Below are 16,769 nucleotides of genomic sequence, written 5' to 3' on the forward strand. Positions count from 1 at the left end.
CTTGAAAAACAATGGCTCCTGTGGAATAGATACTTATTAATATGATCAAGGTAAGGCGGAAATTCGCATGTGTATACAGGGTCATTGCACCGACAGGTACTGACGCAAGCGGTCCGTTTGCTGGCAGTCGCCCTTCATCTTCCATAAGAGAAATTGCGCATCTAACTGACAGCTGCGTTTAACTCACCTGCTACATTTGACAAGGACTCCCAGCAGTAAAAACCAGAGACCAGCCATTGAGCTCCCATGAATTGCTGAAACCCACATACTCTTTTAGGGAACCCGGCCGGGTTTCCTAGTGAGTAAACATATTTTATATTCACTGGCACATGGTTCTTCACTCACAACACTAATACTCTAGCAATTCGACAACCAGATGTCCCACTAGATCTTGAAGAGACCCTACATCCATACTAGGGTCGAAACGCCGTCGACAACTAAGAAAAGAACTACTGAAACTGACATTCTATAATTACATAGATGTTATGTATTGTGAAAAATGAGTGGTTGCTTTTTTAGATACAAAAAATCTTTATTTTGAAAGCTTGTCACAAACGCCATTTCTATGTTTTTTTGGGGTTCATAATTTCACTTGGGACACATTACACAACTGTAAATAACCTTTGATATTTAGTGTAATATTTAAATTTAAATAGTTTATTTTGGAAAACGCTAATCTGTTTTTGGCCTGGTTTTTCTATTTGACATCTCACCTTAACCCTGTCTACACATGCACATTTTCGCCTTGCCTTGATCAAATTAATAAATCTACAGGAGCCATTGTTTTTCTTATAATAATGTTCACTACTAAGGCTTTGACCGAGGCATAAACAAAGGGCCTCTGTCTTTGAAAGCAGGACAGGGATTGACCATGCCACAGTTAATGAAGTGGATCATCCAATCCGAGACTGTTTGTTTGTGGTGGGAATTCTATTAATTGAGCAAAAAACTGTATTGCTGAGACTAAAATAACCATGGTGGTGTTTCTTTACCACCCACTGCTCTCAAATTATCATGCAATTGAAGAATGTAGTAGTTTTCGGAGTGAATGAAGGTTTCATCATTGATCTGAATTGAATTTTATTTGCTTCTCTGCATGTGACACATTTTGCATCCGGGATGCTGCATGATGACTTAGCTACTGCCTCCGTCGATAAATGCAGGCTCCACAGGGTGCTTCATGAAATGTCAATCCTTCCAGGAGCGCAACATGGAATTATATTAGAAAGCAGCAAATTAAGAATTCAAGCTGGCAGGCTGCCTCCCAGTTTACTGCTGATGGTGTGGTGTTTAGCTATACCGTCTGTGGAAAACGGCAAGCGTTTTATCAAAATGACTTCCTAGCTTTGTGTCCATGCTTGAAACTTAATGGGTTAGAGTGAAGAGAGCAGGCAGTAAGCAGATTGGGATACCTGCCATTGTCCAACCATCTTAATACGAAGATGTGTCTTGGCCCAGAGGAACCAGTGGTTGCATAGTGCAGGTTTCTTCAGGCTGTAATGGCACTTAATGCGCATGCAACTAATTGTGGAATTCATTCATTAGACGACCACCCAATCTATATTGCTTAAGAGGAGTAGTCTGGCTCAAGTTAGAAATATACAGTATAAATGTGCCAAATTGCTCCCATGCTGCCATAAACTCATTTTTGCTCCCAAGCTGCCAGGACCTAATTTTTCTACATTGCAAGACCACTGTGTGAACTCTGCATGACCTAGTGATGATACATGCTGTACCGAGGTCAATATGAGGTAGTGCTCAAAAAGAGAAATTATGGAAACCTCCCCTGGGCGGTTGCTTACGTGTTCTGATAGTGTCATTACTAACCTAGTAATCGGGACAGACAACTAAGCATTCAGTATGCCATGAATTGTACGTTTTTCACAGTGCATGTTACTGTAGCAATTGTAGTCAGACGGCAAACCCTCTTTCGTCTTTTTAATACACCAGTTCAGCAAATTTAATTTGCTGATTTTGTTAGTTAATTTTACAATGTCTTCACTCTGGCTGTGACTTTCTCTCATCAGGTTGTGATTGGAGACAAAGTGGTTCTTAACCCTGTGAATGCTGGCCAACCTCTCCATGCAAGTAGTCACCAGCTGGTGGACAACCCGGGCTGTAACGAGGTGAGAGGAACATTTCACTGCTTAGACATTTGCTTTCATTCAGTTGGCATAAAAATGTTTGAGGATTTACCATTTTTATTATTTTCTTATGTTAGACATGCATCTGTTGAATTTGCAGCTTAAAGTAGATTTAAAATTCAATATTTTCTTACTCTAGGAATGTCCAAATCCATGTAGAGTGCCTTTATTTTGATGTTTTGCCCCTTTGTTTAATGGGTTAATTTTATCCTTGTGCTGTACACCTTTGAGCAACACACAATCCAGCAGGTCATCCTCTGGTCCAATCCGTAGCAGAATCACCCACACTCCCCATGTTATAAAGAAAGCTCCTTGGCCAACATTACTATCCAGATCTGATCAATTCTAAGGTCACCCCTCCAAACTCCTGCTTCATATAACCTCACTTTGACCCACTCCATCTGGTACCCCTCTAAAACAATCTTCAGTATGCACCCTCCACCTCTTCTTCCTCGTTTACTTTTGTAGCTGTTCCTAACGGACTTACCTGATCAGTTTGGGAGAGGATGTGGCCTAACGGCTAGAGCGACTGACCTAGAAGCTGGAGAACCGGGTTAAAGTCTCGACAGGGATGCTAAACATCCTTTGATTCTGGGCAAATCACTTAATCTCCCCTTGCCTAATAGAAATGGATGTGTCCTTTTTATAACGCAACTGGTTCTCATGTAAAGCGCTCTGATACCTGAAACCTTCGGGTCAAGTTTGCGCTATATAAAACTCCAGGAGAAACAAAAATCCTTTTACCCACTGTAGACCTTCTTGATTCCTCCACCCCATAAACTACGCATTATAATTATCTCCACACTATGTGACCCTTCATTGTTTTGTACATGTTTGTGCTCAAAATCCCATGTATTCCTATATGGCACTACATTCAGAGTGACTGGGCACTTTAACCTTGAGTTGTTTGCTGTACTGAAAGCAGCTTCTGAAAATCTTCAGGTGATCTGTTTGATTGTGGGATCAAGTTTCAGTAATGCAGGTTGTCTCCTGTGAAATATTTTTGTAGTCGAAAATGTATAGCAGTAACATTCAAATAATCGGGCGGATCAATCTGATTAAATTGGTGCAAACGGCACATGGTGCCTGGGCAATTTGGTACTTTCTAAATATTCAAAAAATCTTAAACTTCTTGAATTTCTCAAATCTTCTAATAGCACCCCATCGGTTTGTTATGTCAAGCTGTCAGTGTGGATAAATTAAAGGACATATAGTAAGTGCTTTGAAATATTTGCTCCGTTCTAACAAGAACCCACCAAAACCTTAGGTCTGGCTCGACATACAGCTGCCTACATTTCCTGTTATCAGTACTTAAACTTATACAGTGGAGCATCCATTGGCTGTGCACCATAGGAGTCTTTCTGAACTTATGCTATTTGTGTTAAGATTTCTTTCTGCCTTACAATACAATGCATTAGGGACTAATTTTCATCAAAGTGAAACGTTATATATTTAATTTGTCATTCATTTGGGGGCGTGCATTATCTGTCTGGACTGCAATGCATGCCTGAACGTAACATGGCTGCCATTGTGTTTTTCAAAACCGTTTCCAGCTCAAGGAGCCATTGTGGCACAGAACAATGACTACATTTTTCCAGACCCTAGCAGCACTTTCTCATTGCTGCTGCGGCAGAGTACTCCTTTTAAAAACTTTCAGCTTCCTGAAGCCTTTCATGTAGCCATGAAGCTTTTGCCATCCAATCTTAATTTCACACAGGCTCCTTTGCTTTCATTAGTGTTTTTTTTCTGTGAAATGAAGTTCCGCTGACAAGGGAATCTTCATTATAGGTCAATGTTGTGTTCCTTTCTGTAGCACAGAAAAAGGTCTAGAGGACAGTTCAGCAGGTTGGCTTTAATTTGCAAAGGCATAAAAGCAAAGGCACGCACAAATGTGCACACGGATGCGTCTTTTTGCACATTTTCCAACTTAGTCGACCTAGTGGGTTTGTCTGTTTTCAATTACGTTCCACCTCTGCGTGCAATTAAAAAACCTAAGCGATGAGGTGAAAAGCAGAAGAAAATGTTTCACTGTCCAAAGGTTGCTCTTCACTTAGCACAAACATTAAGAAGGAATGGTTTAAGTTGAGGATTCCTTCTGTGCTTAAACATAGTTTAATAGTGCAGGCATTGGAAGCTTGAATTTGTTTGAAGGATGTGAATAAGGTAATAAATGTCTTCACTCAACATTTCGTACTTTGATGCATTCCCTTGTTACCACTATGCATACATTTTTAGATTGCCAAGTCTTACATCCAGCAACTTGTAAGCCAAGGAAATTACACTCTTATCCCTAGACGACCTAAAGAATGCACAGCCAGACCTGTATTACCAGAAAAGCTGTGCTAAAAAAATAAAGCATTTTTACCATTGGGGCCATGAATAGAAGTAATTTGAGTTTTATCTTTTTTAATACGTAGATAATTTGTTTCCCAGATTTGTTTGCATTGAAATTAAATTTAGCTTTGGAGAACTGAATGCCAGCTCTTACTAAGAATGGTATTAACTTCATAACAGAGCTTTTGTAATGTATCCCTGTATTGTGGGTCATTAGATGTAATAGTGGTTCGTATTTTGCTATTTGTTGTTCTAAGCGTTTAATATTAGCATTAAAATCTTATTTTCGTGAGCCATAATAGAAATAGTACCTCCTCTAATATACGCTTTGAAAGCATCCCATATATTAACCATAGAAGTAGAACCATCAGGATTCAGTTGGAAATAATCATTAATGGCAGTTAAACAGTTAAAAGTTTGGGTATATTATGATCGTTGAGAGCTATGCCAGAGTTCATTCTCTATCTAGATTGTTTAGTAAAGGTTGAACTTGGGTTCAAAATACAGGAAATCATAGCGTGATCAGAGACATCAATATTACCAATCATAGGTGTTTTGATAGAATTAATAAGTTGTCTTGAGACTAATATATAATCAATTCTAGAATGGGAATTGTGTGGACTTGAAAAGAAAGTAAAATGTTTTTCTGTAGGGAGATGGAGACACCAAATATCCACTAATTTAGAAGTTTCAAGAAACTTTTTAAAAGCAAAAAAAGCCTTAGGTGGATGAGGTTTTGTACTAGTAATCTATCTAATAGAGGATCAGAAATAACATTAAAATCTCCAGCAACAATTAAAGGGGCATTTCCAATAGTTAACACCTCTGTTGCAAGATAATTCCAAAAATAGGACCATCCGCAGTGGGACCATAAACATTCAATAAAAATATAAGTCATGAACTTTAACTTTAACAATTAAATAACTCACATCTGTATCAGTAACCTTACTCAGAACTTGGCAATGAGATTTCTTTGCAAATAGAATAGCTACACCATTTTTCTTACCATTCGCAGGAGAAGAAACAATATTGTCAACCCATTTTCTTTTCATATAATCTAGGATTTTATCATCAACATGAGTTTCTTGTAAAAAACAGAAATCGGCTTCTACATAATCTAAAATTTTAGTACGTTTAACTGGATGGCGCAAACCTTACACATTTAATGAAATTAGTTTAATATCAGCCATAAAGGAAGAAGAGGAGAGATAAAGGAAAGAAGAGGATAGCCAGAATAAGCACATATGATAAGAAGTTAGTAGCTCCAGAAAATCTGAAAGGTAGACGAGAAAGAAAAGCTTAGAAAAAAAGACAAACAAAATACACAAATAAGAACCGTGAAATGCACACACGTTCTACAAGCATGGCCGGAACCGTTGGAGCTGAAATTTTTTATAAAATACTTATAAATTTGTCAGTAAAGATCATACTAGAGAAGAGTCAAGTAGTAGGGTCATGAGTGTCCATTGAATGTTGAACTTGCTGATCAAGAAAATGTCGCAATTCTTCCGGTCGGTGGAAGGATTTGGAGAAGTTCTTTCCATATTCGCATTTTCGATAAATCCAAGACTTCTTAACTGTGGGTGAAGGACAGTAAATTCTTTAAGTATTGCAACTGTTTCTTTAGCAAGGTCCTGATGAAGATTTTATTGCCATTGACCATCAGTGAGGGAATTTCTCTTGCTGTTTTTCTAATCAGAACCAAATGATGACGAAAGACTTTAAATATAATTTGTCTAGGTTTAGTATGTTGAGGGTTGCGATGAGAAGGGATTCTGTGAGCTTTATCCACTTTAAATGTTTCTGGAAATTTGATATTTAAAAGACCAAGAATCCGATTTTCCAAATATAATCGACCATTAGACCCTTCAACTTATTCTGGCAAATGAAATATGCGAAGGTTTTACTGCCTATTGTCATTTTCCATATCCAAAAGCTGTGAACACATAGGAGGTATTTTCGCCACTATGGGGTGAAAGCATCCACTTTTGCTTTATTATCTTAAATCTTGATGGAATTATCAGATTTTCATTAGATAAACAAGCCATTTCCTTTCGCACATTTTTTACTTCTGTTGCAATAGTTTCGGTATTAGCACGAAGTGCTTGAATTTCTTCTAAAATTAACGATAGTGAAGGTTCAGAAGACTCCACTACTTCCGATTTTATTGGAGGAGGTGAAACTTGCGGTCTCCTTTTATTGCTAACAGGATTTTTATTTTCCATTTTGAGGAGAGAAAATCACAAATAAACTGAATTTAATGTCAAATGAGCAATATCAGTATTAGTAAAGGAGAAAAGTTGTGAAGCACTCCTCAAATGCACTGGTGCAGCAGCTAAACAGGACTGTGGATGTGGCTAGGCCCAAGCCAGGCCCTTTCCTGATGAATACTCCTCCCCCCTGATAGACAGATCAGGCAGTACCTTGTTGTGAGGCTGGGAGCAGGAACCAGGGGGCTTGAAACTGCACTTTCGGCTATCACAGGACCTCCAACTCCTCACAAGGTAGCAATCATCTTTAATTCAGTAGCGACCTCATTTGCGCCAAAGTACTTTCAAGAAATCATCGTTTATAATAAATAAATGGCTGTAAATGTGACGGAGCTCAGGTGGCGGCCATGTTGGATCACGCGCCTCCTTCACAACATATTTTTGAGTCCGCAGACAAAGCTATCACATCACTTACTAAACAATTGCAGCGTATAATGGTGAATTGCGTAAAAGCAAATCTGATTACTTTTATTGCAGTCATGCAGTATTTAGAATAGCAGAGCGAGCTTACAAACTTAAGCTTGTATCCGTATTATTTTCTGAGCCATATACATATTAATTAAACAACCAACATTTTCATCGAGTCCTTTTGTATGTCAATCGAACATTCCATCCTCAATATCCAATTCTTAGTCTTGCAGTGTTTCCGCGTCTATAGTTGGTGGTGGGGGGTTTCCAATATTAGGCCTTGATAATCTGCCCATCGTTTCCAGATTTTGGGGTGCTCCTGGGGGCAGCCCCGTGCCTTAAATATAGGTGGTTCCTGACCCATACACCAGTTGAGACCTGCCATCCAGGCACCCAGTCGGGATGGGGCTTGGGCCTTCCATACCTTTGCTATATCCCTCTTGGCCAATGTGAAACCCAGAAATAAAAAGTGTAGTTTGTATCCATTTCCCCCAATGTCCTCCGTGAAATGGAGTAACATGAGTTTTGGCGACAGAGGTATATCCCATACCAGCACTTCCGACAAGCATCGTGTGACACCTTGCCAAAATTTAGTGAGTGCAGTACAATGTCAAATAGTGTGAAAAGTGGCGTCATCCCTGCCACAACGGAGACAGGCAGGGGAGAGTATCAGCCCCGCCCTCCACAATCTGTGTCTGGTGAAGTAGGCGCAGTGTAAATATTTGAACTGAATGAGTCTTAGGCGAGAGGCTATTGCAGCACCCCGTGGGGTTTCTAACAACTCTGTCCAATCGTCCTTGTTGAGGGGAACAAGTTCTGTCTGCCATTTTTCTCGGAGTAAGTCCAATGTGGTGGAGAGATTAGTTACTAGGGATTGATCTAGTTCTGTAATCTTGTGGTCCCCAGATCACCCATAAATACCTTTGCCTCTATTGGATTGAACTCCTGCAGAGTTTCCAAGTGTGCAATGTGTGGAGACAGCGCGTGACTAAATTGCATATATTTATAAAAGTGTGTATGTGGCATTTCTATTTTCTCCCGAAACTCCTGGGAGGATATTAGGGTGGTGCCTCGCATTACATCAGTGTAGAGATACCTGTGGTATCCCAACCTCGGAAGCCCGAGAGGGTGGACAACTGAGGCAAGAGGCCATTCTGCCTCTCCTGTTAGCTGGCCCTACCATCCATTCTGTGCAAAGCCCTTCCATATCTCTGTAACCACTTGTGTGGCAGGTGGGGGGCCACATAGTACTTGTTGTTTATGTAAGTGTAGGGGGGGGAAGTATTTCATCCATTAACCAGTGTTCTACTTGATACGCCGGATCCCTTCCATTCCCATACTGCCAATCATTCAGAACCAAGAGATGTGATGCTGCATAATACGACTTGATATCGGGGTTGCTATTCCCACCACAGTACGTAGATCGAAAGCAGGTTTTTAGAGCAACTCTAGTGATTTGATCATTCCAAAGGAAATTAGTCAGTCCTGAGTTTGCTTGTCAGAACCATATGGGATGGATCTGGAAGGGGTGAATTTGTAGTTTATAAAAGAGGTGGGGGAGTGACGCCTTTTCAAAAATTGTCGACCTCCCGTTAATTTAGACGGCGGACTTCATTTCGGCCTGAGTTCGCGTCCATACGGGGGCGATGTTTTTCTCCCAGGATATAGAAGGGGTAGATAATGACGATGATATAAAAACCCTGAGATATTTAAATCCAGTCGTATTTAATGTTAGTTTGTCTGCCCAGGTCCCCATTCCATACACTCCCCGTAGGGGCCATAGTATAGATTTGCGAGTGTTCAGGTATAGTCCAGAGGTCTCCCCAAATATTTGCTTTATGCGGAGCAGCCGGGTTCCCGGTCGATGCGGTTGTAAGAGAAAGAAGAGAACGTCATCCACATATAAGGAGTTCCGGTACGACATCCCTCCCGGCCACTCAAACCCTCTAACCTGCTCGTCGATTCTAACCCAGGAGGCCAAGGGATCCATGGCCAATACAAATACATATGGGAATAGGGGGAATCCCTGGCTGGTACCACGTCCCATAGAAAGGGGGCTGTGACTGCACCCACCACTTTAACTGAAGCAGTAAGGTCAATATAAAGCAGCCAGACGTACGAGAGGAACTAGGGCCCAAGATTTAGTCGTAATAGAAGGGCAAACAAATAGTTCCAACTCAATAAATCAAATGCTTGGTCTGTCAGCCAGCAACAACGCTGCTGGAACTTCTAGGTGGGACAACTGCTTCTACTGCGTTCACGCCCAATGTTATGGCGAGTGGCCCGATGGGGCATAAAACCCACCTGATCTGGGTGTACCAGATCTACCATATGTGGCAGACTACTTGCCAGAATTTTGGCTAATAATTTGGCCTCAACATTTAAAAGCGAGATAGGGCGATAGGACGCATGTTGGTTGGGGGGCCTGGCTGGCTTAAGGAATACCGCTATTTCGGTGTGTCGCCAATCAGGTGGGAGACAGCCCTCCTCAAGGGCTTCTTCTTCTACTACTGCTAGATAATGGGTTGTAAGCTGGGACTGAAAGATCTTATAGAATTTGCATGGGAAGCCGTTGGAGCCCTGCGCTTTACCCGAGCGCAGGTCCACCAAAGCGGCCCCCGGTTAATCGTCCGAGGGGCATCGAAGTCTGCGCACGGCAAGTCTGTGAAGGCCATTGGAGTGAGGTTGTCCAGAAAGTGCTGTGCCGTCAGGTCTGGTAGGATGTTGTGGGTGGCGGGGGGCGTACAGCTCCGCATAATATGCTGCAAAACTTGATGCAATTTGGGCTGGAGCAGTAAGAATTTGTCCATCTGCACCAGGAATACAGGGCATAGTTGGTGGGTGGAGTGCAGATTGATACAGATGGTGTAAGAGAACTAGATTTATCTCCCCACTGATAGATTCTGCTGCGTGAGGCCAACCACACCTGTCTGGCCTTATCTCGCAACAAATTAGCATACGTTTGCTGTAACTGAAGCAGTTTGCGACATACCGGCTTTCCATTCTCCCCCCCTACTGCGTTGTACTAGGCCAAGAATCTGTGTCTCCGACTGAATTAGTGCCTTCCGGCGTTTCTTACGCTGGGCCGCACAGGAGGAGATATCTACTCCCTGAATGTTTGGCTTAATGGCCTCCCAAATAGTCTCCCTTGAGTCTAGTGTACCTAGATTAAAGTAATCTGTGGGAGCCTGATGCATATTTGTCTTGTATTGCGGGTCGTGTAGATGCCACGTAGACCTGTGCCAGCGGAAGGGAAGACATGCTATCTCTAACCGCAATTCCAATACCACAGGGAAGTGATTGGACAAACCCTGTGCCAGTAGGTCTGTTGACTTAATCCTGTGATAATAGCCAATAGGTATAAAAATATAGTCAAGGCGGGAAAACTAATGGTGGACAGCAGAGTGAAAGGTGAAGCTCTGTGCGGTCAGGTGTTGCCCGGGGTCCATCCAGCTCATGTCATTTACAAGTGTCTGTAGTCGTGCTTCTTGTATTGTCCCCCACCCCTCTCTGTGGTCGCCACCTTTCTTGGGCATAGCTCACAACAGCACTCCAGTCACTGCCTATTATGGAGAGGCCTTTAGTTATTTCCAGCATAATCCTGGTCAAGCATTCTGTGAATGTCAGTGGAGGGGCTGCATATATACTGCTGATTGTAATTCGTTCCCCATGTATCGTGCCAGTGGTAATGACATATCGTCACTGGGGGTCACACCAAGACCTAGTGTGAGAGTATAGGACACTCCGATGAATCAAAACCACAAACTCCCCTGAACCTCTCGTAAACCCTGCATGATAAACCTGACTGCATCCAAAGTGGGAGTGTCAAGGCACTTTAGTGCCAAGCAGATGGGTCTCTTGTAGTAATAGGATATCTGCCAAAGTACGTTTGGCTTGGCGGAGCAGAGCCCCCCCTCTTTCCTATCTAGCGCTCCCCAGACATTCCAACAAACTATTTTCAGTCCATTACCCAGTCCCGCCATAGCGCTGAGGAAGAAGCGGAACAGTAGAATATGACTGTTCCTTGTATCGATATACAGTGTAGAAGCGCATAGCATGGCACATATGAATGAACAAAACAACCCCATTCCCTCACCCTCCCACCCCAATACCTCAAAACAGTTGAAGCATCTGTCACCGTTGGGAGATAGTCCATAACCCAACGGGGGTGCGGCGTAGCCCCACACCAATGGATCTTCATTGAAGTAACCATACTGTACGTAAAGAGGGAGAAAGTGGTCCTTTAAATGCCCCCATAGTTTGCCATCAGCCAAGTATAGATAACGTCCTACAAGATTTTAATTCCTCCTGTTGTGATTAGGGTGAGTCATGCTTGGACACAGTCTCTCTGGATAGGGACCGGTCTTGAATCTTGTCTCGAGCGTGATCTATGCGTAGATTTCCCCTTAAGCTTTGCCTGCTTAAGAGTGGTTTCTTCTGATGATTCTGACTCTAATCAAGGCGGAGTGTGTGGTTTGGGCTTCTTCCTTTCATCCGTCAAAGCGAAGACTTCCTCCAGAGTATCGAAGAATATGGATTTGGATTGATAGGACTATTAGCCTGGCTGGGAATAGCAAAGCATATTGGATTTTAAGATCTCGAAGTCGGGCCTTATCAGTCGTGAAAGACTGCTGGTGCTGCTGCACCATTTTAGTATGGTCTAGAAAAAAGGATATGATTCAAGTCGTGATGCAGTTTGCCTACCAATCTAGCTATTGACGGACCTATTTGACCAACTGATTTATTTGTAGTACCGTATTTAATCGCAATATGAATTATAAATCCTCTCATCATAATCCTTTAACAAGCATACAAAGCGACGTCAGAAAAGTCTGTCCACTAATACAGAGAATCAAGTAGCACAATTTACCAATCCAGTCCTTCAAAATGCTGTTGGACAACAGGAAAGTTCTACGTTGTTTCCGGGGTGTACTGATGATCGGTTAAGCCTTAAAGGCTAATGGCAAAGTGTTTCAGGAAATGTCGCAGTAGAACGCACTCCTATTCTTGTTTTCCTAAACTTATTAATTATAGCACAACAGGCGTGTTGGGATCCAAAGTCCCATGAGTGCTGCTACCAGGCGTACGAGGCCGTATAGGTTTTCTGTTTGATTATAAAGTTTTGTGTGGCACATAAGGGCTTAAAATGACCTCTCCTGCTGACAGCAATCCAGTGCAGTGCGACAAGCTCGTTTGAGACAGATACTTTTCTTTAAGCCCAGAATTGGCTTTACTGCCGACTTTTGTAGCAGCTGCAGTCTGTGTAGAATATATTTCGGTAATCCCAAGTACACAGTAGAAACAAAATCCATTCTGGACAGATCCAGAGCCTGTATCAGGTCCCTTGAAGAGGATATGAAGGAAAGTTTTTTTCTGATTCTGAGCAAGCACAAACCAGTGCAACAAATGTTCTTGATATGGTCCCTGAAAGATAAATCTGCCGCCTCCATAACTCCTGGGTTGCAAGAAAGGCCAAATGGTAATAGCAATACTCCCAGGATCTTAGGCTACCAGCTGTGTGTCCAGAAAGTTCCTGGTCTAAACTGAACTACTTTTGCATTTTCACTGTTGAGTGCCAGAGTATGAACTCATTGTCTGCCTAGTCTCTCCCAGTTGTCATCTGATCAGTTGTGTCGTCAGCATGTGTGAAATGTAATGCTGAAAGATTGAATCATGCTAGCCAGAGGCCACATAGAGATTAAAAAAGTGTGTAGGTTCAGAACAGATCCTTTGGGAACCACTGGTAGCAGTCTAATTAGGGACTGACCTCAATTTAGCTAGTGCTACCTTCAGAGTAAAATCCATCAAAAAAAAATGTAAAGCAAGCATGGACTCTTGTTGCTGGAGTAGGATGGGCTAAGAGACGGTATCAAAGGCTGCTGATCTATCAAAATCAAGACTGTAACGCCCCTGCCATCGGTAATGCTTCTGATATCCTCCGTGTCTGCAGCCTTCATAACCTGTCAAAGAACTTTCTGAAAGCCGGACTGTGCCTTATGCAAAAGCTCATGTGGCTCCAATTAATGTTAACTGTTTGTTCACAACTGTCTGCATGAGCTTAGCAAATAGCTGAAGCAAAGAAATGGGCCAGAGGTTTGTCAAGACTGAGGTTCAAGTGAAATATATATTTAGTAAATAAAGAAGTAATTAAAGCTGCTTTACAGTCTTTAGCTTCAATACCCAACCTCAAGAAGGAATTGCACAGAGCAGCCGGGAACGATAATGGAGCCAACCTTTTTTGTTGTACAGAGCCTGCATCTAGGGTTGAGGAGGAGGCGTTTATATAATAGATTTCTCATCTGTTCAAACTGATAAAGCAAACCCTCAGTATATAAATGATACGGCCTTCAGACGTTTTGTTAATGTCTGCTTTGACACAGAGGAAAGAGTTGGTACCTTATTTGTCTTGGAAAATCATGGCTGCTGAAGTAAAATATGAACTCTGCCTATTGCATATTGGTATATGGTTCAGCCTTATGTTTTCTGCACTAGTGCGACAAACCAACATTTATCTAGACTATTTCAGATTGCACTGTTCCTCCACAAACTGATACCTGTGTCCACCAGGTCACATTAAATATGGGTTCAATAGAATAATCTTTGTTTTTTATTTCCAACATCTTGCTTAAATATGGTGAGTTGTCAGAAAAAAGCAAAGACTTTATATTTATGCAAAAACAAAATAAAACTTAAGAATTACTCGCCTTTTGGATCTCACCTTTTTATGCTCACTACAGATAACTTTAAATTCAAGAAAGCATGGTAGAAAGGCCACAGCTGAACTGGAAAGAACCCATCACTGGTGGGGTAATCTATGAATAGATGTGTATATATTTGGCCAGATTGGGATGCAGGAGAAAATCCTGCTTTTCCATGGCCTCAGGCAGAAAGAAGGAATTGCTGATTGTGGTAGCGCGGTTTCATAGTCTGGACCCTCTTCCCTTGAACAGTAATCCTGTTTTACAGCCTGGGGCATCATAAATGGAGTATGGTGTTTTTATTTGTCTGTGTAATTTTGCTTGCAGGGAGTTTTAACACATTCATTTAATTTTGCAGGTTTCCTAACTAGCCAGATATGGTTTAAATGTACTGAGCTCTCGCATGAACATGTGAAGTTGCCGTTCTTGTGGGTGGCTTCTAGAAGTAGGAGTAAAAATGCAAGTGAGGAAGGAAGATGGGAAGCTGTTTATCTGGTGAGCGGAAGAGAAAAGAAGAAAGATGAGACAAATGGGAGTTAGGAAGGTAGGCAATTACAAATGGACTTGTGGTAGGTAAGAAGAGAAGAAAATCTTAAGTGGATAAGGGTATAGGTAAGAAAGTATGGAAAGGTAGGAATAAAGAAAAGGTAAGGACAGTTCTATTACTGGAGAAGGAGACCATGCAAGTAATATCTAGATTTTTATTTTGTTTCCCAAACTGACTATTGTGGTCTATGGCATTGACCGTTGGTCTTATTACTATTTTCTTCGCTTGGGTAGTATTGGTTTTTACAGATGCTATTTCCATTAAGACATTGTTTTAAAGTTTTTTTTGTCCTTGTGATCTTGCCTCTTTAGTAAGTAGGAGATTGTCCGAAGAAGACTTTTAGGTTGAGATTCAAGCTCCTTTTTCAAGATTTTCATTTATTAGGGTCTGTTGATTTGCTTCATTATATGTTCTTCTGACTGCATGGAAAAACTGGACTTTAATACATTTTCCTGGATTGATGTGTAGCTTAGGTTGGCTAAGTGCAAGTGGTAGTGGATTGTGAAAGACGCATGGTTTTGGTCCACAAGCAATTTTACTCTTGTGATTGGGAGAAGTATCACTTCATTGTTCCCAAATCTTGTTTCCATTCCATCCACATCTGCTTTGGCCTTAACAATTTGTTGTAATTTGGCATGGGTTAGATTCCCCAGCTGAGTTGCTTTGAAACAACCTCTGTCCATGTGATGTTTCCAGCTCGGTGTGTTTAAGAAATATATATTTTCACAACTGGTATACCAATTATGTTTTTGATCCTGACCATTATTTACTGTGATTTTATTTTCAATTTTGTCCTTCGTAGTATAGCTTAACTCTCACTTGAGTTTGGCAGATGACGTGGGCCTGAGCCAATGGAGCGAAGCTGGCAGCAGACAATGGCAGCAGTGTTTTGTATCTTCAACTTTGGCTACTTCTACCTTGGCTGCAAGTTCCGCTTAATACATATGTTTTTATATGTTAAACATTGGTTGTGCCTGCTGTCATTCCTTTTTCACATCATTGCTGACTGAGAATTTGTTGTGTTTAGAACTTTTCATACTAACTCTCATTCGAGCCTTGGTTTGGAATGTAGGTTCATCACAATTTTAGTGCCCAAGAAAGCTGAAAAAATCAGCATCAGTTTTCGAAATGGTTATTTCTTGCCCAGGTGATAAAAGCTAAGCATTTGAGTGCACATTTTTCTCCAGAATTTTACTTGGATGGGCAGGATATACATTTCATAATATCCTGCTTCATTGTTTTGTATGATTGTTTGTTAGGATCTTATTGTCCATATCAATTAATTTAGTGGGCGTGTCTGAGGTTGGATGAGATTTGCACCTTTTTTGTACGAAGTACCACCTATGCTCGTTTTTCTGGAGGTGGGAGAACTTGCACCTTCTGCAAAAGTTGAAAACTTCTTTCCAGTTAGGGTACACCATCTTCAACTAAGTTGCTTAAGACATTGTTAGGATCGTGTTGGTGATTATTGCCCTTGAAAGGAAGGAATGGATGTCTACATTGTTTTCTTTTAACACCTGCATTCTTGATTCATTGTCTGTACTTGATGTGCAGTCACTTGACTAGTAATTTCTATTTCAGTGTCTGATTAGCTCTTAACTCATCTGTTTGTAGTTTATTCAGTTTGTCAGTTTTTGTTACGCTTTATACAGATGTCTGCTAGGTTAGCTGATAGGTTTCTGTGGATTGTTTTGGTTTCTGCGAATAGGTTTTTAGGTCGAGTAATTTTAATTATTCGAAACTTATTACATCTGAACCAAAGTCTCTTGAACCAGCCGGATTTCCTACAATGCATATTAACTTTTCAACCGTGACACTTCTCCAGCGCGCGCTTGGTCCGTTCCCTCCTGCTCGCTTGCATCCCGTCCCCCCCATCAGGCTTCGACTGTGATGGGCGCTATATAAATGACAGCGCTCACCCCCTTACTCAAAGTTTCTTTATTTACATTCGCTCTCTCGCTTCTCCAGCGCGCGCTTGGCCCGTTCCCTCCCACTCGCTCGCATCCTGCCCCCCAACAGGCTTCAACTCTGTGATGGCCGCTATATAAATGACAGCGCTCAACCCCTTACTCAAAGTTTCTTTATTTACATTCGCTCTCTCTTCTTAACTCTCATTGTGCACTCACTACCTACTTCTCGTTCACAATGGCTTTTTCCCCTCTGCAATTTCTCACTTACACTCTTTCTTCTCACCACATCAAAGGCTACTGTTGCTCCCTCGCGCCCCCCCCCCCCCCAGGCAATGCCGAAAGCTTGTTTTGGTACTTCCCCCATAGTCACTCCTCGTTTCCTGCTGTGTCCGTCCTGAATGCCAAGCCTGTATGGAGTTTGCCTGTAGTAGCGCTGCTCTACGTTACCCTATTTTAAG

The 16,769-nt window shown here is 41.7% G+C and overlaps 1 protein-coding gene across 1 annotated transcript in view; it reads left to right on the forward strand.

The window, feature by feature from the left end:
* Positions 1-16,769, forward strand: part of ITPR1 (inositol 1,4,5-trisphosphate receptor type 1) — a 1,666,678-nt gene that overhangs the window by 491,213 nt on the left and 1,158,696 nt on the right. Inside the window, exon 7 of the mRNA XM_086939209.1 lies at positions 2,028-2,126. Within this exon, the coding sequence (XP_086795335.1) occupies positions 2,028-2,126 (99 nt within the window). The remainder of the gene's footprint in view (positions 1-2,027; positions 2,127-16,769) is intronic.

Source organism: Lissotriton vulgaris, chromosome 9 (assembly GCF_964263255.1).
Source record: "Lissotriton vulgaris chromosome 9, aLisVul1.2, whole genome shotgun sequence".
NCBI lineage: Eukaryota > Metazoa > Chordata > Amphibia > Caudata > Salamandridae > Lissotriton > Lissotriton vulgaris.